Source organism: Rhipicephalus microplus, chromosome 6 (assembly GCF_043290135.1).
Source record: "Rhipicephalus microplus isolate Deutch F79 chromosome 6, USDA_Rmic, whole genome shotgun sequence".
NCBI lineage: Eukaryota > Metazoa > Arthropoda > Arachnida > Ixodida > Ixodidae > Rhipicephalus > Rhipicephalus microplus.
This window is the reverse complement of record NC_134705.1, coordinates 97,881,081-97,902,949: the sequence shown is the minus strand read 5'-3', so window position 1 is coordinate 97,902,949 and position 21,869 is coordinate 97,881,081. Positions and strand designations below refer to the sequence as shown.

At 45.6% G+C, this 21,869-nt stretch overlaps 1 protein-coding gene across 1 annotated transcript in view; it reads left to right on the top strand.

Moving 5' to 3' along the window:
* The first annotated feature begins 17,756 nt into the window (after positions 1-17,756).
* The window catches only part of LOC119168069 (uncharacterized), a 36,516-nt gene continuing 32,403 nt past the window's right edge, over positions 17,757-21,869 (top strand). The window contains exon 1 of the mRNA XM_075867758.1: positions 17,757-17,814. Within this exon, the coding sequence (XP_075723873.1) occupies positions 17,757-17,814 (58 nt within the window). The remainder of the gene's footprint in view (positions 17,815-21,869) is intronic.

Sequence of the window (21,869 nt, the reverse complement as noted above, 5' to 3'; positions counted from 1 at the left end):
GCTGCGTCCATGTTTAAACCAGATAGGTCAGTCCAGCTTAAGTGAGTAATCTGCGAGAACTGTTCCCAGTCAGCTTTGTCAGTGATCCATCTGGGGACCTGTGGGCGATATTCATTTGATATGGGTGTGCTTAGCGTTACGGGAAAGTGGTCACTTCCGTAAGAATTATTGATGACATTCCATGTCAGTAAAGAAAGGAGGGATGGTCAGACAATACTGAGGTCCATTGACGAGTAGGTATTGCTGGCGAGGCAGTAGTATGTGGGCTCTTTCCGATTTAAAAGGCACGCGCCAGAAGTAAAAAGGAACTGTTCAATCAGGCGACCTCGAGCATCACAGCGAGAGTCACCCCATAGATTGCTATGTGCATTGAAATCTCCAAGGAGGATATAGGGTTCTGGATGTTTATCTATTATAGACTGGAATTTATGTTTTTCAAGATGGTAGTGTGGAGGTATGTAGGCAGAGCAGATGGTGACGAGTTTGTTCAGGAGAACTACACGAATAGCCACTGCTTCGAGAGATGTTTCGAGTGGTAGATGAGTACATGCAATCCCTTGATTGACTATAATGGCCACACCACCAGATGACGTGACGGCTTCATTCCTGTTCTTTCGAAAAATGATATACTGGCATAGAAAATTAGTGATCTTAGTTTTCAGGTGTGTTTCTTGTACATACAGCACTTTGATGACTGTTTATGTAAAAGTTCTTGAACATCGTCAAGGTTTCTGAGGAGTCCTCTGACGTTCCACTGTAACATTTGTGTCTCCATTTTTAATGTAGTTAAGTGCTGTGTGTACAGAAACGTTGCCTTAAGTTACAGGGCCTGTTGAGGGCCCTGTATTACGGGGTTTCTCTTTCTTGCTTCGCTCCAAAGAGCTGCGCTTTTCCTTCAGCGTCTGGGGCACCGGAGGAATATGGCTTGTGTCTATCACCTCTTCTGGTGTGGCGGATGGTGCCTGCTTGGCAGGCGCATTTATGGCAGTTTCGGACCTGACTGCACTTGCAGTGGTCTGTGGTCCAGCAGATTCTGAAGTCCGCTGGCCCTTTTGAACAGGAGGCGGAGCAGTACAGGCTGCTCCAGCCGGAGGCGCTTCTGGCACAACCGCAGTCACACTTGATGTGAATCTCGTGGGTGCCGAAAGACGTGGCACGGCGCCTCGACGCACCACGTCGGCGAAGGAAGGTTCAGAATAATTGTGTAGAAAAACATTGACGTGCCTCTTGAAAGACAGGTTGAACTTGACCTTAAGTTCTAATATTTGTTTGTCTTTTTTCCATGCAGGGCATGATCGGGAGTGGGCACCATGATCTCCTTCACAGTTAGCGCAACAGGCTTCTGAAGTGCACTTTTCGGATACATGTTCGCAAGATGCGCACTTCGCGCACCTAGCGCGCCTTCCGCACGTTTGGGATCTGTGTCCGAAGCGCTGACACTTGAAACATCGGCGAGGATTCGGTATATAAGGTCTGACACGAAGCTTGCAGAAACCAGTTTCAATGGAGTCAGGAAGGTTGCTTGTACCGAAGGTAACTATGATGTGCTTCATTGGGGTCTGTTTATTATCTCGCCTGATTATTATTCTTTGTACTTTCACTACATTTTGTTCCTGCCAGCCTTCGAGCAATTCACTTTCAGACAGCTTGAGGAGGTCATCATCAGATATGACACCACGCACTGTGTTCATCGACCTATGTGGGCCCACTGACACTGGGATGTTATCAAATGATACGAGTTTTGTGAGCTTGTCGTACTGAGTCTTGTCGTGAACTTCTAGAAGGAGATCGCCATTCCCTATCTTAGTTACTTTATAGCCAGGGCCAATTGCATCTGTGAGCGTTTTCGAGACAATAAATGGTGAAATAAATCGAACTGTTTTCTTTTCATTTTGGCTGTGGAGAACATGATACTTGGGGAAGGTCTGTTTAGGCTCTGTAGTAAAGAAGCTGTCATCGGTGCGCCACCTTTTCAGGCGGCGATCAGGGAGTGCGGGAAAAGGGTTTTCCATAAAAAGCAATTTAAGTTCGCCGCTGATGGTGGCCATCCACCAACGAGCCCAACAAGGAGATGCTACAAGCTTAAATGGTGAATACTTGGAGACGCCAAGGGGTGTGTTGCCTCTGCCGAGGCGCCTTAAAGGTCCAATCACCCGGCGTCGGCTCAACCTCTAAGATTCCCCTTTCCCCGGGCACGGCAAAGCCACGCACGGCCAGGCGTGGGAGGGAGTCGAAACTACCCCTGTTAGCTCGGGCCCGTGGTGACGCTACGCACCAAACGCCTGCTCTCACAGACGCCTCTGCGGGGTCCCGACATGAAGTTTGCCTAAGGCAAGTTTGCCAAGAAGTCACAAGCAACGGCATATACTTAGCTGGCACCCAGCAGAACCGGGTTCGAGCCCCACTGTGTCATTATTTGCAGGTTTGTTTTATTTATTTCGCGCGATGTGGTTACGGACACTTGCGGTGGTGGACAACTACGCGTGATCCAAGTCGTGGTCTGATCACAGCTTTCGCTGTAAAAAAACTGTCCCTACCAACGCCTATGTGCCATAGCAATTGGGCAAATCTCACTTCTCACTACTTCCACTAAAAAGTCACGGGTTCTGCGCAAGGCCGGAGCAACGAATGCGATAGCAACACATTGGGGTGTTCTACGAAGTGAGGCTAGGAGATTTAGGAACCACGCGAAATGTAGTGAACATGGTCGATTGTTCGGGACTTGACAGTAATGCAGTAACACAGCAGCTAAACAGGTGTTGTGAATAGTCGACTGCGTAACGTCCGACAGGAGGCGAAGTCTAAGTTCAGCATCGAAAAGCATGACAACCACTGGTTTTCACGTCGAAGTACGTTAGCGTTGAAGTCTTCAGGAACTATACCCGGCATACCCTAGAGGTGCACCTCATGGACGTTGTGGAGCAAGAAGTTCATGACGTCGGTCCGCAAGATTCCCGGTGAAATGTTCACTGTGGCGACGACAAAGCCATGCGACGTTTTAATGGCGCAAGCGTTGCCACAACCCATCTGGGCAGCGAGTTGAGTTTGCCCGTTTAGAGTGATAGCGGTGGTGTGCATTTCAATGGTAACCGAATTTACGGGCACGACAGGACCGGCAACTTTCCGAATAGTTGTAGACTTGATGCGACCAATTTTTCCTGTTGCCTTAGAGTGAAAGTGGAGTGAGAGGTGCTGTACAATGCCCCTTTCATCCAACTGACTGTGATTCAGTGAATCTACCATTTCATTATTCAAGCCATCGGATACGCCAACGTTTAGTGAAAGCATGTATAGCTTGTCCAAACAAAGCACACGGTTTGTTCAAGAATGTTTCTTATAAATTCATTTACAGTAAGCCAGTGGCAAATGGTGTATCTACATAACTCACCGTTAGCGTGATGAACAGTATGAACGACGTGGTCTTGTTAGTTAATGCAGCGTGGTCAGGAGGGAGGGGCCACTGGCTGGAATCTCCGGTGGGTGCCTTAAAAACTTTTGTTGTGATTTATTTTTCTTTGTACCTTTTACATTATATCCGGGACATGACGGCAACGGCAAAATCAGCCGAGAGTGTTGACGTGATTGCTATCGCAATAAAAGGAAGTAAGCAAGTGCTAGCTCAGCAAACGGTGTGCGCGTAACCATAGTCATACCACTGTCACGTGATACGTCATTGTTATAAAAGGCAGTTGGTGCAGTGCTACCTCAAAGCTTAGCAAAGTATGCTTAATAAAGAGCAGTCTTACAACTTATTAGAGCATCTTAAGTGAAGGCTGCTTTGTGATTCTGTATAAGAGTGGCATGGTCAAGAAGAAATAAAGATATACTACCAGCAAAAAGCTAAACAAAGAGAGCTTACTAAAGAGCAGTGACATATTAACCCATTATATCTGCAAAACACGGAAACGCGTTAGCCTGACGAAGAGAACGTTACTGGTTTGCTGTTTCATCGGTGTCCGCGAGGCGTAGCAGAAAAATCGGTTTTCGTTTTTTTTTGTTTTTTGTTCATTTGAGGCTTTTTTGTAGTGGGCAAGTAGCATGTTCGCTGATTCAAGCAAGGCTATTTCGCGCTGCTCGAGACGCGCGCAAGCACGATATTAATTCTGTTTCGGCAGTCCACAACGGTTGGCCTCCAGCGAGCTCGATCGATACCTTTTTTCTGATTCTCTAAGCAGCCCTACAGAATGGGTAAGCGCACAAGCAGTTTCTTTTTTTCACGTGGGTAGTCGATATTTCACGTGGTTTTCTTTCGGCCACTGAAGCGGAAGAAACATCAGTACCCATTGGAGGATTATTCGGTGCGCGTTCTCACCGCACTGTGGGAATTCCCTTAGGCGATGCTTTCGTGAGCCGGTCCCCAAGTTATGTGGCGCATTGCTACGTCAGGCACGATCGAGCATCAATGCATCTCCCAGAAGCGATTATTAATCCTGTGTTTAATGAGGGAACTTTATTGTGTGATCCGGCTAGTTGCTGCTCCAGGCATGGTCACTCATTTGGAGCAGAGAAAACCGTGCCTCCAAATAGCCTCCTTGGTCTGCTGCAGAGCCTAGGTTTCTTTTTCTAGAGCTGATCAGTGTTGTATGCCATCGCTCCAGGATATGTTCTGGGGAGTCAGCTTTAAAATGAATAGTTTATTGAATCAGAAAAGTTGACGTTTGGGTGAGGTTACACATGCCTTAAGCATCGAATAACCATACTCGTCAACGCGTTGATAATTGCTTTTTGAGGAGACATACTTAGTTTGGCGCCCGCAGCAGCTCTGCGTACGCAGACTTCCGGCTGTTTGTGGGAGGCTCCATACGCAGAGTTATTGCGGACTTGATTGATATGTGGGGTTTAACGTCCCAAAACCACTATATGATTATGAGAGACGCTGTAGTGAAGGGCTCCGAAAATTTGGGCCACCTGGGGTTCTTAAACGTGCACCCAAATCTGAGCACAAGGGTTTACATTTCTGCCTCCTTCAGAAATGCAGCCGCCACAGCCGGGATTCGATCCCGCGACATGTGGGTCAGCAGCCGAGTACCTTAGCCACTAGACCACCACGGCGGGGCAAGGTATTGCGGACACTCAACTAAACCTGTCATATAGGGAGTTTTTAAGCAGGAGACGCAATCGTATTGCTGCCCCAAAAAGATAGCGTCGAGACCACAGCGCATGAGCGAGACTGAAACAGCATTTGTATTTTGCGTTAGAGACGCAATTCTTTGAATTTATCGGCAGCTTAAAAGGTTGCTCCAAAACCTTTGCGTTGGACAAACGTGATGGCACTAACTGAAGTGTTGGCTCTCGGCCAATACTAGCGTGGTGTAGAATAGGGGGAGTGTCGACGATCACTTTTCGTCTCCACTTTCCTCCCCTAGTATCTTTATCCGGCATGAAGTGTCAAGCTAGATCGTCATCAGTGACGCTGAGCCTTCCACCCATATCTCAATAGTTTGCTCTCTCTCACTCCAACAGGGAATAGTCAAGAGTTGTAGGGAACGCATTTAAACTAGTAAATTACTTGTAATCAGTTACGTTTTTGTGTAATTTTGTATTGCAGTAGACTTCTTTTTCGGAGCTAACGTTCCGGTAACTTAACTACACTTTTTTTCGGAGTTAATTACAGGTAACCGACGACTTACATTTCCTAAATCAAATTGTCTCAATTCGTAGGCCAAAGTTATCGTGTATAAATATATGCGACGTCCTGTCAGACGAAAAGGCCCAACACGACTATACATATTCACCGTATTTTCGGCCTTTCCTTCTGCGTTTATCCGTGTGCAGGAAGAGGGAAGCGCAACGTAGGATGCTGAAGCGTCGAAACACTGCCAAACTACAAGCTGCCACGCACGGCGTTACTACGTTATAATACTACTCTTCCTTCCATCTGATATAATCGGCGACTATTCAGTGCAGCACCTGATCACTTATTGAAGAAACGTTGAACAATCAGAGACAACGTTGAGAAACAACTCATGTCTGACGCTAGAAACTTGTAACTCTAAATCTCAGAAGCCACGATTAGCCTCCGAGGCTTCGCGCAAGCCTCTAACCTTCTCTTGAGCCTGCTCTCGAGCACGCAAGCCACAGTAGTTCTTTGAAGTTCGTGTAGCAGGACTCGTTGCTCGTCCAGCTAGTGCATTGAATTTAGAAAATACATCATTTTAGCTAGATATAAATGTTTATTGTAGTCTGTGTGAACCTGTTTAATTGTGTTACACCTATCAAACTTTGATGCAACGCTTAAGTAATCGATTGCGTTCAGTATTTGCCATGGTTTCTTGATGGGACTGTAATGAACCAGTGTAAGGATTTGCATTAATCGGAAGTATTTCTAATTATATTGAATTACCTGAATTATGTCACGTGTTTAGGTTTAGTAAATACAATGCGCAATATCTGCTCAGCACCGGACGCTAATGATCAGTGTGTGCCTAGCGATATTTAACTACCCGTTACACTGTTCACGAGTAAATCAAGCACGATTGCTCAAGCCCATCTACTCTTATTTCCAGCCTTTGCTTACCCAGATCCCTCGGCATACCCAGATGCCTCGGCATACCCAGATGCCTCGGGATACCCCGACGTCTCGCCGTTCTCTGGAACCCAGACATCTGAATACGCTGATTCTTCGGCGTACGGCAGCCAATACGGTAAGCGAACTATGCATATAGAAAAAGTGCAGCACCGTCTCTCAGTGGAGGTTAGTTCAACAACTGAACTGGAGAGTAGGAGTGAAACTACAAACTCTAGCAGTTCACCTTTGTTTTGCTAAGTTTGCCCCGTCGTAGGAAAACAGTGCCAGGAATCTTGGTTCTGCATTGGCTTTTACGGGGAAAGAGGCCCAACCGAACCTAAGTGGACCATCGTCACCAACGGCGTTGGGGCATACAAAAGACTGCCGTCGGCGAAGTGAAAATGCATTGTCAGATGGCTTAGCCACCATTTTTTTGTTCCTTGTATTACAAATATTGGCAAACTTCTACATAGAACTTCAGGTCTTACCATTTTGTGGACTTTTATTAGCATGCTCCATTGCGTATTTTGGGTGTTCTCATTAGTTGGGTCATTCATCACAATGTTACATTTTAAGGGAGATTGCTCTAGCGCTTCCGTTACAAGGCCACGAACCCATTTTGTGTACGCATTTGGCCTAAAAGATTAACCAAAGTCAATTTTCCATTCCTCACACGCGCGTCAACATAGCCCCATACGTGCGATGTGCCGGCTCGTTGTCAGCCGTTCACCGCATACCGTCGGTCGGCAAGGGTCGTGAGCCGCCGAGAAACTGTTCACTACAAGAAGCAAACAACGCATTCATTGGCTTTTGCGACAGTTACGTTATTCTATACGTCCCACAAAACCGCACGCCCTTGGGAGCGCCCTCAGTGAGGTCGTTCATTCGTAAGCAGTCGAGGGCACGTGCAGTGGTTTCGACGGAGTGTCTTTCGAAGAGAGAAGAATATAGAAGAAAGTGCAGCACCGTCTCTCAGAGGAGGTTAGCTCAACAGCGGGAATGGGGAGTAAAAGAAAAACAAATATAGGAGAGAAGGGAAAGAGATATGATGGGAAAGGAGGTAGTTAGGCCCCACTCTGCTCAAGCGCGCGCGTCGCCTCTCAGTAAGTAAAGCCCTCAAGCAGGCCTACAGGCAAATAAGGGTTGTAAACAAACATCACGTAAAGGGCCCGCGGTAGGATGAAGAGTTTGAGTGCCAAGAACGCTGAACTTGAAACTTTCCTATGGGAAAGACACGGATAGTACGAAATACCGAAGTGAAGGCAACTTTGCCAGAACAGCGATGACATCTGATCCGTGAGAGAATGCATGCTCGCCGGGCTGATGCTGCAGTCGATGTAAAAGAAGAGGCTCGGGTGGAGAAGCGCAAACAGGTAATGCACACTGAGGATCCGGCAGCCTTCTGAGCCAAATTCACGCGAAAGCTATATAGTATTCTGCTTCCTTAAAAAACAACGCCAGGTCGTAGACGCGGCATTGTTGGGAGAGCACCGTCAATTAGGCAAGGATGGAAACGTGTTCGCCGGGACCTCTACCGGCTTTCGGCGAGACTTTCTTTAGCGGCTTCGGCTGCGACATTTGCCATTATCTATGGCCGCAAGTTCCAGCTTGCTGGTAGACCACGTTTATGGGGTGCTTAAGCGCTGATTTTTGTTGTTGGTCAATTGGTGGTCGACTACTGATATCTTGGCTTGAGCGGAAATGCTGTAGGACTCTGTAGTATGAAAATACTGTCACGTGAAGGGACATAAACTTTATTTGCTCCTGGAAAACTGGGCAGACCCCCCCTCCTCCCTAAGCGTATTGAACGATGTTCGCAGATAACGTGTACTCTGCAGTCGTATTCATAGAAGGCGGGAAGAAAATCCAGGTGGTTTAAGGAAGGCAACATCATGATGATAGACTTAGACCATGATGCCACAGATGGCTTGGGCTGACAACAGCTAAACCATCTCCTTGAAGTACAGACAAATTGCGAAGTGATGCAGGTGCTCGTTTTATTCTTGCAAATAATCCGATAACTTTGCAGCCTGGTGGTGTTGCCACACTGAAGGGGGTTAACCGACAAGTGTTTTTTTGCTGCTTGGACGTCATTAAGCCGCCATGTCGAAGTAACAAGATGCCGAAAGAACCTGTGTCCACTACGTGATGTACGATGTGCACGCTATCAGTAGTTGCGTTTACATGAGCTCAGTATTGCCAAGCTAATCATGGAGTAGAGCTATAGCTTATCGACCATCGTTGCCTACAGACATCTCTTCAAAGCTGTGAGGCTATACTCGGTTCTTTGCATGGCAGTCGACTGTGTGGAGGCGGTGAGAGAAGTTTTGTCAATGATACGTAACTGCACGTGTTTGTTAGTTCAATTTCTTCTTCGAAAGACTGAGAAGAGCAAGCGCGGCTTGCTTCGTAAAACAAGTGAAAACAAGAAAACGAGTACAAGGAAACACTAGGTAACCAGGACATTTCCCTCCAAATAATTGGGTCCAAGTTCAAATCATACCTACGGAGAAGAAATCTGGAGACTTACAAAGGGGGTTCACCCCAAACGGACCACGACACCCCGAGCGATGAAAATGAAAATGATAGGTGTAATTTTAAGATGCACGAATAGAGCAGAGTGGGTCATGGAACATACCGGGGTTAAAGATATCGTTGAAATCGAGAAGACGAATTGGGCATGAGCCGGGCACGTAGCGCGTAAGCAGCATAACCGTTGGTCATTAAGGGTTACTGATCGGATTCACAGGGAAAGCAAGCGGGTAAGGGGGACACAGAAAGTTATGTGGGGAGATGAGATTAGGAAGCTTGCGAGTATACAGTGGCAGCAGTGGGCACAAGACTGAGTTGACTGGCGGTCAGGGGATATGCCTTTGTCCTGCAGTGGGCGTAGTCAGGCTGATGATAATAATGATGATAATGAATCAGACCAATGGTAGTACAAAGGAGCACACTTATGATATAAGAATCGTATGATAATAACTATAGAAAAATAGTATAGTTATTACTAGATCTCACGAAGTGCAAAATACATTGCGGGTTTTCTGCGTGACACGAAAAAATGTCCAAGTGAGGCACATAATTTCTGAAGCTGCTCTATAATAACACTGTCTCCATAATCTAGGCCTTCAGCGATCTAAAAAAAAGCTGGGTATAATAAAATAACTATCTGTTGCGTGGAGCGAAATTAAGAAAAATGCGTTAGTAAATGCATGCCCATGCCACTGTTACACATTTGGTTAAACTCGCTTTTAACACACTTCTCATCTCTGGTGGTTTCGATCAAGTTACGTGGTAACCTGAATATCATCACATTGTTTTTTCTTTCTGTAAACGCACAAAAGAAATGCACATACATGACGTTTCAAGAAATATGTCCAATATTATTTAAAAATTACGGAAAGTGAGCATCTGTCTGGTATACCTGCAGCGTTCCTTTCACTTTTGTGACAGGCGTTTTCTGATCTGTACAAATAATAATTACGGCAGCAATTACAGAAACTAAAACAATTAACTTTTAGACCAGTGAAATGGGGCATCGAGTACAATGTAAGAAATAAAGTAATTGCTACGATTAGACTATAGCCGCTTTGAAGTTTCGGAAAGGCGACCACTGCTAATCACGGTGAAATGATGAAATCTGGCCAGTTTAGCTGGCCAAACTGAAACCTATGCATCAAACAGTGCATCTACCGTTCACTTCGACAACTCTCTAAATGACGACACTGTTTCCCTTGCCATTATCAACCATCAATCTAGACAATTCGCTTCGTGGCCGCTTATCGACGCTCGCTTATTCTTTTCCCGCAATGCGAAAGAATGTGTGCGCATACTCGTGAACATTGTCGATCAAAAAGCAAATATTTCTCATATCTGAGGTGCACCATCAATACATGTTAGGCGATGAATTACTTTACTAAGAAATACATAAATACGCAATTATAAAGAAGGTAGCGTTTCGTAGTTAGCGCCAAAACTGCGACGCTACGCACGAAAGGAGGCCGGCAGAGGACTGTTGTATTTCCGGCGATATTTGCAACGAAGCATGCGGATACGCACCCAATTTTAGAGCGAAAGTTGTTATGTGATCACAACTCGGGTCACCCGCCATTGTCCGCTGCCGCCGCTGGTGTCTGCATAACCACATCACGCAAAATTAGAAAAAAAAAGACTTAGCATCAATGACACAGTGGGGCTTGAAGCCTGACCTGCTGGGTGACAGCCCAGTATTCTAATACTAAGCCATGCCGGTGCTTGTGACGTATTGGCAAACTTGCCTTAGGCGGGCTTGATGTCGGCACAGCAATCACGTTAATACGACTTATAAAGCGTTTTAAAACCGCGAAAGATCAACCACTCGTCGCCCAATGCGAATAGCGTGACGAGTGGGCCATCCAATGCTCCATCCCATCACAAAAAAGCTTGTTTTCGTTCCCGTATTAACAGTGGCGCATACGCACCTCAGCCGTAACACCTTATCGTCGTCAGCCACTGCACGAACAATTGGCACAAAATTCCTTGAAAGTGCTGAGCATATACCACGCTTCTCAGAAGAATGATGAAAAATAGCATAGCGAAGGCCAGCCTACTATCCAAAAAATTATTATTAATGCCACAGTTGGGATCAAGCAAGTGTGCTTGCAGTAGTTACCCAATGAGTGTTCTGAAAAGACCCTGAAAGGCCGCTATTCTAGCTTTCGCTGTGACTGTGCTGCGCCTTCCGCGCAGGTCTTGCGTTTTTTTTCTAAGCATTATTTTGAATAAGTGGTAATTGTAATAAAAGTTGAACTTTCTCTCATTTCTTTCCAGCGAAAACTGAGTAAGTTCACATTTCTACAACTGATCGCAGAACAGCACGTGCCTCGTTATCGCAGATGTAAAAAAATGTACTTGTTAAAACTGTTTTCCGTGGTGGTCTTCACAGTCTATATTTAGAAGCAGTGTGTTGAGAACTCTAGGGGGACTTATATACTTCAGGTATGGGGTTCCTGTCTTGACAGTATCACATTCTCCTAAATACTCCGGATATTCCAGACAAACTAGAAAAAGCATCGCCTGCTTGCAGCATTGATAATTTAGCTGACCATTCTAATTATAAGTTATGGCCTAGTCGATGCTGTTTTATGGTTTGAAGTTACGACTTCGTTAACTACATACTTTATAAGAACTGATCAGCGAGGTGTCGAAAGTTATGATGGTCAATATAACGCATGGATTCTCTGCCCTCGGATGTGACGGATGGTGAAATCTGTAACGAGTGAAAAAAAGGCAAAAAATGCCCAATTACCAAAAATACCACAAACGACGAAATATTGAGCGACAGCTAAATGTTTCTGCGACGACGTCGCTGCTTAAAAGTGAAATGATGAACGATAAAAGCTTCTATATCAGTTTGTCAGCATTCTTCTCAATTATTGAAATTTGATAGATAGCGGAGGTTATCACTGTGGAAGAATAAGAATGGGGTGGAGCACATTCGGCAAGCACTCTCAAATTATGACAGGTAGATTGCCACTATCCCTCAAGAGGAAGGTATATAACAGCTGTATCTTGCCGGTACTTAGCTACGGAGCAGAAACCTGGAGACTTACAAAGAGGGTTCAGCTTAAATTGAGGACGACGCAGCGAGCAATGGAAAGAAAAATGGTAGGTGTAACCTTAAGAGACAAGAAGAGAGCAGAGTGGATTAGGGAACAAATGGGGGTTAAGGATATCATAGCTGAAATCAAGAAGAAGAAATGGACATGGGCAGGGCATGTAGCGCGTAGACAGGATAACCGCTGGTCATTAAGGGTAACTGACTGGATTCCCAGAGAAGGGAAGCGGGTTAGGGGGAGACAGAAGGTTAGGTGGGCAGATGAGATTAAGAAGTTTGCGTGTATAAATTGGCAGCAGCAAGCACAGGACCGGGTTAACTGGCGGAACATGGGAGAGGCCTTTGTCCTGCAGTAGACGTAGTCAGGCTGATGATGATGATCACTGTGGAGCACGTACGTAATTGTCTTCTTTCAAGTGTTTATTGGTGTTATACTGTTCTTGTACTGAGCATTTTAATGAGAGTATTATGGTGTAGGAGATGGTGGAGGCTTGAAAGTATGAAAAATTCTTGAAGAATTGGTGCTGCTTGTGCTAACGTTTCGATGAGTGGTCCTGTATTCAAGGCAATGATAACTGCACACACTCGGCAGGTATATGTGTTGATTCTTGAAGACAAGTCCACTTGCGAAACGTTGGCTACAGTGGCACCACTTGTCGAGGAACTTTGCATCCATTCAAAAAATTTATTCAGTTTAAACGCCTCAGGTTTTCTTTTTGGAATTTAAATGTGCTAGGATAATTAGACACCACTTGTCCTATCCTGTTAGGAGAGGGCAAACGGTGCCCTGTGGTTTCCTCAAGAAGGATTCCTGTGGGGACAGTAAAGGCTATAGCAAAAATGGTGCCTTGTTGTGTCCAATGGTGACAAAAAAAAAGGACAGGACAAATTGGGAATCACGCACCACTTGTTCTGTTCTTTTTTCTGTCACTGCTGACCCGCAGGTCACGGGTTCGAATTCCGGCTGTGGCGGCTGCATTTCTGATGGAGGTGTAAATGTTGTAGGCCCGTGTGCTCAGCTTTGGGTGCCCGTTAAAGAACCCCAGGTGGTCTAAATATCCGGAGCCCTCCGCTACGGCGTCTCTCATAATCATATGGTGGTTTTGGGACATTAAAACCCACATATATTTTTCTGTCATCACAGGATAAAACAAGGCACCTCTCGTGCTCTCCTTTTTCTGTCATCAACGCACACCACAGGGCAGCGGTGCCTTGTTGTATCCTGCGGTGACAGAAAAAAAAAAGGACAGGACAAGTGGTGATCGCGCACCACTGATCTTGTCTTTTTTCCTATCACCACAGGACGTGCACCACTTGTGCTGTCCCCCTTTTCGTTAGTGATCCATGAGTTTTGCTCTGCGACACAACACTAAAACATTGTCTTACGTCACAATACTTCAAAACCAAATGGCCCAGAACCAAGAATGAGCAAATTAAGCGTCTTGCTTAGCATAATGTACTGTTTCAAAGTAAGCAATGGTCAGCTGTCTCTATGTTGTAGGCGTGACTGAGGCCACATCGCTATCTAAATAAAAACGGGTATATCACTCATAAACACTGATTGGGTGCTCGAGCGAACAATTCTTGTTTACGAAGCATTGTCATCGCAAGGTTTTTTTTTAATGCGATAGCAATTGTGTGGTTACTCTGGGCTGGATTCCATCGCCGTCGTTCATAACAGAAAACGCAAGAAAGAAAAAAAAATTGGCAGATCTCACATACAGTGGGAATCGATGACTTGCGAAGCACAAATGAGGAAGGTTGATATGTCCCTTTAAGATCAGGGCAACGTTGCGAGGCGAACGTAAATTATGTCGTACATGACTTCCATGACATGATTATAATGTTTCGACGTTGCATTTACCTTCGTAATCTATTCGCGTGAGGACACGGTATTTTGTATATGTGGACCTAGCGAAACAGCCGCCAGCGTTATGAGCGTAGCATGTAGTCATGTTTACTATGACACGCACGTCAAGATTATCATGTTTGGACGTGTCATTTCCCTTCGTCGTCTATTCAGGTCACGTGATACCATAATTGGTATACTTGAAGGTAGCAAAACGGCCGTGAGTGTATTATGAGCGTGTTATGTTGTCATGTTCTTACAAGACATGCATCATGTTAGCACCAGTTATATACCTTTGTCATCCTTTGAGGTCACGAAACACCAAAATTGGTATATGTGAAGCTAGCGAAACGGCCGTGAGTGCACTATGAGCGTAGTGTGTATTCATATTTCACATGACACGCATGTCACGGTTATCATGATTGAACGTGTCATTTACCTTCGTCGTCCGTTCGCGTCAAGTAATACTAAATTTGGTATATGTGAAGCTCGAGCGAAATGGCCATGCATCATGAGCATGGTTGTAGTCATGTTGCAGCATGACGCGCATCCTATGATTATCATGTTTGCCACCAATCACATACATTTGTCCTGCATTCATGTCTCGTAATACCAAATTTGGTAAATTTGAAGCAAGTGAAACGGCCGCGAGCGCATCCTGAGTGTAGCATGCAGTCATGTTGTTCATAACACGCATGTCATGATTTTTATGTTAAGGTCTGTCGCTTGTGTATGCCATGCAGTCTTTTCATACCATACCAGTTTTGAAACATGTCGTGTGGACGAAACCACTGCAAGAGCATAAATGCCAGGAAATGTAAAGCATGACATTCATAACATAAATGTCATAATTTTCATGTTATGACTCCTCACTTATGCTCGTCATAAAGTCATGTTACGCCTTAAAAAATTTGGTATAATTCCCATCCAACCGGCCAGGAGAGCTACTAGTCGGGGGTTGATCGATATAGATGCGCTATGTCACCGAAGTTCGCTGAGAAATGCTTGGCATTTATAAATCATTCAGAAAAAGACTCCGGTGTGCGGAATCGAACGCCCCACCTCTTGCTTGTGAGTACGTAGTGTCAGCCCCTATGCCACGAAGGAGCACACCCTTGAATGTTGAAATGACAAGCTAATATATCAACCACTTACCGCTGGCGATGCCGACCTTTGAAAAACTATAGTGTTTTGAGCACTACCAGTGCGATGGCGCAAAGAGTGCGCGTTGCCAGATCGTCAAGACGCGGCGGCACGCGCTTTCATCTCCCACGCGTAATGTGCCAAGCGCAGAGACGAGAAGGTGGATGTTCAGGCGTACTCACGGTTATCTTGTGGAGGGGAGAATGGTAGGCATTGGGCTTTCACAGGAACGATTCTGTTGTAGTTACCGGGCACGCAAAGGTCACCGCATTGGCTGCACAGTCTTCGTTTGCGTAAAGGGTGTGTTTTTCAGACACATCGAAATGACAACTGAGACACTTATTCTTGTTCATCTGTGCCTGTGAGTACGTTTCGTACGTCATTTGTGCATGAGCAACGTGGGGCGCGTTTGAATCTGCTTTCCATTCTTCGCACGAAATTCCAATTTGTTGCTATCGCATTCACTGTTTCGCCTTTTCGGGAAAGTTGCTTTTTACAGACATCATGCACGTGACGCAAGTAGAAACCGTACCATGTGATGTGGCTAGAATAAAATGAGTATATCATTCGGCTTGCGGAAAAAATAAGCTTGCAGCGTTCATTATGCAATCCCCTAAGATAAATCAAAGGCTAAAGCCATCCTATCCTCGAAATTGGTTCTTTGATTCATCCCCGCTATTCTATGAAAACTTTCTGCACCTAGCGTCCATGGTTTTGCATTGCCTCCCTGATCAGCGCATTTTTCACCAAGCATAAATATCTTGTGGCCACGCCACGGTGCACCATCAAGATGACGGCATGACGTGATAATGACGGCGCGAATACTCACGTGATTAGGATTTTTGGCAACTCTCATACTGATGCCGACCACGAAACGTTCGCGTTTTAGGAGGCATTTAAGCCTGTGCGTTCGTTTTAAGGCCGGACCACTCGCACCCGTCGCAGCGTGTCAGCCCGTGGCTTTTTCACGTGGTACCCACCCTCTCTCTATGAAAAGAGAGAGCGCGTTGCTACGTGAAGATGTCCATCCTTTCTTTTAAAGGGCCCATAAACACTTTTTCAAGTAACCATGGAATGAACTCTTTGAAAAAGCTTATTGCCTCACAAATTAAACAGCGCGAAAATTCTAGAAATTCGTCCAGTGCGAGTGGAGTTGCGAAGATTCGTCGCATTCTCTGTTCTCTCGGTTCGACGAAAGCGCTGGAAGCTAACCAGTGAGAGATCACAGGGGCAAAGAAAAACGTCACGCGTGCTTCGTGACCTTAGGCGCTTTTTTTCTTTGTTTTTCTTGGAACGCGCGGCTCTTTTTGTGTGATCGTGCGCGCACGCGTGGATAAATCACGGCCTCCCACGGCAATCTTTGTAACGACCGAGCGCGCTATGTTTAAATTCAGCCAATGAATGATAGATGGTCTTAGTACGAGTGATTTCTGGGCTTATTCTATGATTTTTCGAGACAAGAAAAAGCAATTTTCAGCTCACTTTGATAATTTTTTGTGAATTGCAGGCCACGTGCTGCGCTATACTTAGCTCACGTATTGTCGGAAGCCTCTACTACCGATTGGCAGCGCTTCCTGACCGTTCTCAAAAAGTGTTGCAGGGCCCCTTTAATGGGACAAGGGCGTGGTGCCACGCAAGAGTCATGCGCTGACTCACTGCAACGGCTACGTGTGGTCAGACCTTTATAGAGGGTGAGGGCGCATGACTAATAGAAGCTGCGCGCCATCTCTTGGGGTACATGACCACGCAATGCAGCTTTCTCTAAAGAGAGAGAGAGAGAGCGGCACCGCGCCAAAAAGCAACGCGCTGACCTGCTGCAACGGATGCGTAAGGTCCGGCCACGGCCTTTAGACGTCACAATGATGAATTCTCTCTGGTGTCATTATCTTACCGTGCACTTCATAACGCGTCAATGCCTCTTTAGTTAATTCTTTTAACCCACGCAAATGTAGAAAAGATGAAATTATTGCGCAGCTCAGAACACGCGCTGGGTTTTCGCTCGCCGTTACGTTCGCGTGAAATGCACCCCGCTTTCGGCTTAAGAGACAACATGATTTTGATTTGATTAATTTGTGGGGTTTAACGTCCCAAAACCACCATACGATTATGAGAGACGTCGTAGTGGAGGGTTCCAGAAATTTCGACCACCTGGGGTTCTTTAACGTGCACCCAAATCTGAGCACACGGGCCTACAACATTTCCACCGCCATCGCAAATCCAGCCGCCACAGGCGGGATTCTATCCCGTGACCTTCGGGTCGGCAGCCGAATACCTCAGCCACTAGACCACCGCGGCGGGTCTTAACAGGCAACAGACTGTTCCAGTTGCCCCATTGTGCTACTAAACCATATAGCGGACGCACTAACCGAGACAAGCACTTACATTTTCAGAAGCGAAAAATACATGCTCATAGTACAATCTGCGTAGAAACAATGAGAGGAGAACGCAGTCTTTGATTGCAAGAAGCACAATTCTGGTTTCGCAATTACAGACAGTTTATAAGACCTATCGTCATAACAGTTTGGCACTATCTAGTTCTGGCCTCGCGTTTCTTTTTTTGTTTGTGTGTTTACGCCCTTGTGCAACCAATCCCCTCTTTGAAAAATTACAGGGAGCAAGGTTGGGACACGAGGTACTCAGTCGCAGTGTGCTGCTGCGCCATGATTTTCGCACTTGCCGGAGCAGTCGCGGTGCTGCTGGTCATTTCCGAAGTCGGGGGTAAGTATTCCCGACGGCGCAGCCAGTGACTTTGTGCCGTTGTGAAGAATGAAATCCTAGTGAAGGTGTATGTATTAGGCTTTTCCGGATGAAATAAAAAAAAGTGGGTTACGCGTGCTCCACTAATCATATCACAATGCGGTAGGCCGTAGGGTTACGAGTCGGTATTCGTATAAATCATAGAAGAAAGAAAAAAGAACGGAGGGCCTATTACGTCACACAAGTGAAGCTCAAGGCCGAACACATGGTCTGAACGTCAGAGCACTCGGTAGGTTTTGGTACTCTACGTGGCGTTTTGTTTTTGAACCTCCTGTATGAACTGGCCGCTCAGCGCCGAACGAGCGTGGTTAGGTTAAAATCTCCGAGCACCACACCCGGAAGTCTCGGCAAGTCTCATTGCTTGCGTCAGCTTGACGCAAACGGTCACATGTTGGGCCGATATGGCTGGCTTCAAAATGCTCCTGACATAATGCTTCCTCCTTCTTTTTGTTTCCTCAACGGTAAAAATTTTGCCAACTGCGGCGTTCTCTATAACATGCAGTATCGGCAGGCGATTTTATATTTCGTCGAATTTGACAAGCAGCCGCCTTGGCCGGCACTTCGTTCCCTATAACATGCACTATCGGCTATGTACGCAGGCGATTTTATATTTCGCCGCATTTGACAAGCAGCCGCCTTGGCCGGCACTTCAACCCGTACGCACGTGTTCAGCAGCGCAACACCACATCCGTTAGCTCATTCGCGCACGGGCTGTCACAACCACATAAACTAGACAGCATTGCGTTAAACAGCAACAGAACAAACACGAATATTGAGTACTATGGCACCACGCTGTAATATATACCTAAGAACAAGCTTCTTAAAACACATATGTCACCATTTCTTGGGGTTATCTTTAGGCGTTAAGAAGCAATGGGTGAACTCCTGTTTTTCCTTATGCATCGCTGGTTCTATAGATGAGTTGAGACATTAATGAAAAGGTAAGGGTAAGTAATAAAAGCAGTAACTCCAACTGAATAAAAATGGACGAAAAAATATCTAGCCGTCGGCAGGAACCAAACCTACGACCTTCGAATGACGCATGCCATGCTCTGTCATCTGAGCTACGGAGGTGAGCATCGCCCCGCACACTGTAAGGGGTATATATGTGCATTTAAGTCCTGAAGTATTGGTCAGATCCCCTAGTATCCATGACATCATGCTCAAGTAGCCGTCCCGGTTAATGGCGGTGCCGGCTTGCACCCTTGTTACACAGGCAAGTTCCGCACCAAAACGCCTCCTAAAAAAAATTTGCCTTGAACGTGAGCTGCGAACGCGCTGCTCTACCCTGTGATTTTACTCTGCTCCTTCGGTACGAAGGCAAGTGTCTCCGACAACCGCCCCCTGCGAACACAGCAATGCTCTCACATTTGCCTCTGAGCAACCTGATGTCACGTGACAGAGCCTTACGGTAATCTCACGTGACTGAGCGGTACAGAGGCGAGCGGTCTTATGCGGCGGCCGGTCACAACACAATGCTGGGGGTGTGGCAGGCAGGAAGTGCTGGCAGGAAGCTCTCAATTGAAAAGAAAGCAACGTTCCAGGCATAGTTTTTCTGGGAGGCGTTGCCCGCCGTTGTGACAATACCCATGGTTGACCGCCTTGACACGTGAATAGCATCAATCATAGTTCAGGAATGTTACACAGCGCAAAAATGGTCTCGCTTAAGGCGACTAACCCATACACCATGGACGCCACCATTTCCTCGGTTGACCGCCAGACCAAGGTTCCCGAATTCTGTTTCTCACAGCCGTCCGTATAGCGGCCTAACCACGATTTGGTGTGTTGTGTGATAATACTCTTGTTGCACAGGCAAGTTACCCATGGTTGCGACCAACCATGGTTAACCGTATTAAATATCCGTGAGTGCTATCCACGGTTCACCGGTGGTATACACAACGCAAAAGTGTGATCGGCTAAGGCGCTCGCCGGCGTGCACCCATCCTCTGCGGACGCCGCCATTTCCTGGGGTAACCACCAAACTGAGGTCGCCAAGCCCGGTCTCCTACAACCGCGGTTAGCGGCAAAACCGTGGTTTGATGTACCGAGCAACATAAGCAAACACCGGTAACGTTTACCATGCTTTAGATTGTAGCCAGTGTAACAAGGTCATATCTTAAAGAACCGTGGTTACTCGTAATCACGGCTACGTTAAGTATGGTTTAGACTGTCGGTGTAACAGAGGAATAACAGAAAATAGAAGGTCTCAATGGCCCAGAAATACTGGATACAATGGACACTGCGCCTACGCACCTTGTACTGATGACAAGTAGAGCGATCAGCAGCCGTGGAGTGTTCTAGTCATAGGTGTAACGCGGCCTTCTTTTTTTTTTATTACATGTATGTAAGGAGAGGTTGGTGCCAATGCGTGGCACCGGCTACTCCTCGCGGCCTTCTTGTATACGTAAGTCACTGAACCTGGTGCTCACTGGTGCTCGCGTACACTTTCGAATAAAATGGTGTACTTGTGTCCTCAGCGCACTCTTAACAGAATAATCTCAAAAGCCCCGAAGCTTCCGAATCATTGCGGTGTGATTTGTGCGAAAGCGTTGCTAACATTGCTTATGAGCCCTAGGCTAAAATACATACATGGGTTAGCATTGCGATATATTATTGTGTACGTCTGCCAAGATAATGATCCTTACAATGGTTTGGATATACACATGAATACGATCAAACACATAGCGAGTGCACACACACACACACACACACACACACACACACACACACACACACACACACACACACATATATATATATATATATATATATATTCTTGCTCACGGCTGGTTATTTTTTCACCCACTTTTCTTTCTTCTTATTTACATTCCATTGGTTCCAATAACTTCCCCTGTACATTCCTTGGCATTACTATCTGTTAGATCTCATTAATATTGTGTCAAAACAAGGAAAAACGAGCCCTTAGGTATACACTTCTTTCGCTTATTCATTAACGAGGTTCTCGTACTGGCAGACTTGGTGTCATTAGGTTGTATACGAGGGACTATTAATCAGCTGCCCGCTCGTGATAAGTTCACGTGCTACGTGACGCCACACATGCGCATAAAAGAGTGTTTCACACTCGTCGCTTGGCTTATAGATGGCGCTGACAAACACTCCTACTTCTAAATTCACATATAAAAACCCAAAAAGTGGATGGAGGGAAGGCCGCTGTGATAGCTCACTGGTTAGACCATCGAACGCGTTATTCGAAGGTCGTAGGTTCATTTCCTGCTCATGGCTGGTTATTTTTTCACCCACTTTTCTATCTTCTTATTTACATTCCATTGGTTCCAATAACTTCCCCTGTACATTCCTTGGCTATTCTGCCTGTTAGATCTCATTAACATTGTGTCAAAACAAGGAAAAACGAGCCCTTAGGTATACACTTCTTTCCCTTATATATATTATATATATATATATATATATATATATATATATATATATATATATATATATATATATATATATATATATATATATATATATATATAGTACTTCAGTTGAGTGTCAGGTGGTGTGTTATTTATATATTACAACATACGGTTCCTGGAAAGTTGTTGTTTCATTCGCTTTAATTTATTCATATTCATAACGTCATTACTGACAAAAAAGTCACCAATAGTATCCTTGGGTTGATTGTCACTTGTCATTAGGCTTATGCAAGGCGATTCTTTGAGAACTGACCCATTTCATTTAGCTGTATTCTTCTTACGATTTTGTTCCGGGCTGCGTCAAACATTCCGCAAAGTTGAAAACTTGATTCTTTTTTCCGTTTTTCAATGTCAAACACCGACAGAAAACAAGATCAAATGCAAACCGCGAAACTCTATACACGGCATGATAGGCTTTCTCCCGAGAACGCTGTTAAAACTGATTTTCATGCGTTATACTAAGTATGACTAGTCATGATTTGTACTAGTGTGGTCACTGCAACACCGACACCAGGTGTTCTAGCGACCATAGAATTTCTGAGAATTTGCTATTGCAGACTTTGGCGCTGCGATCGTTCAGCG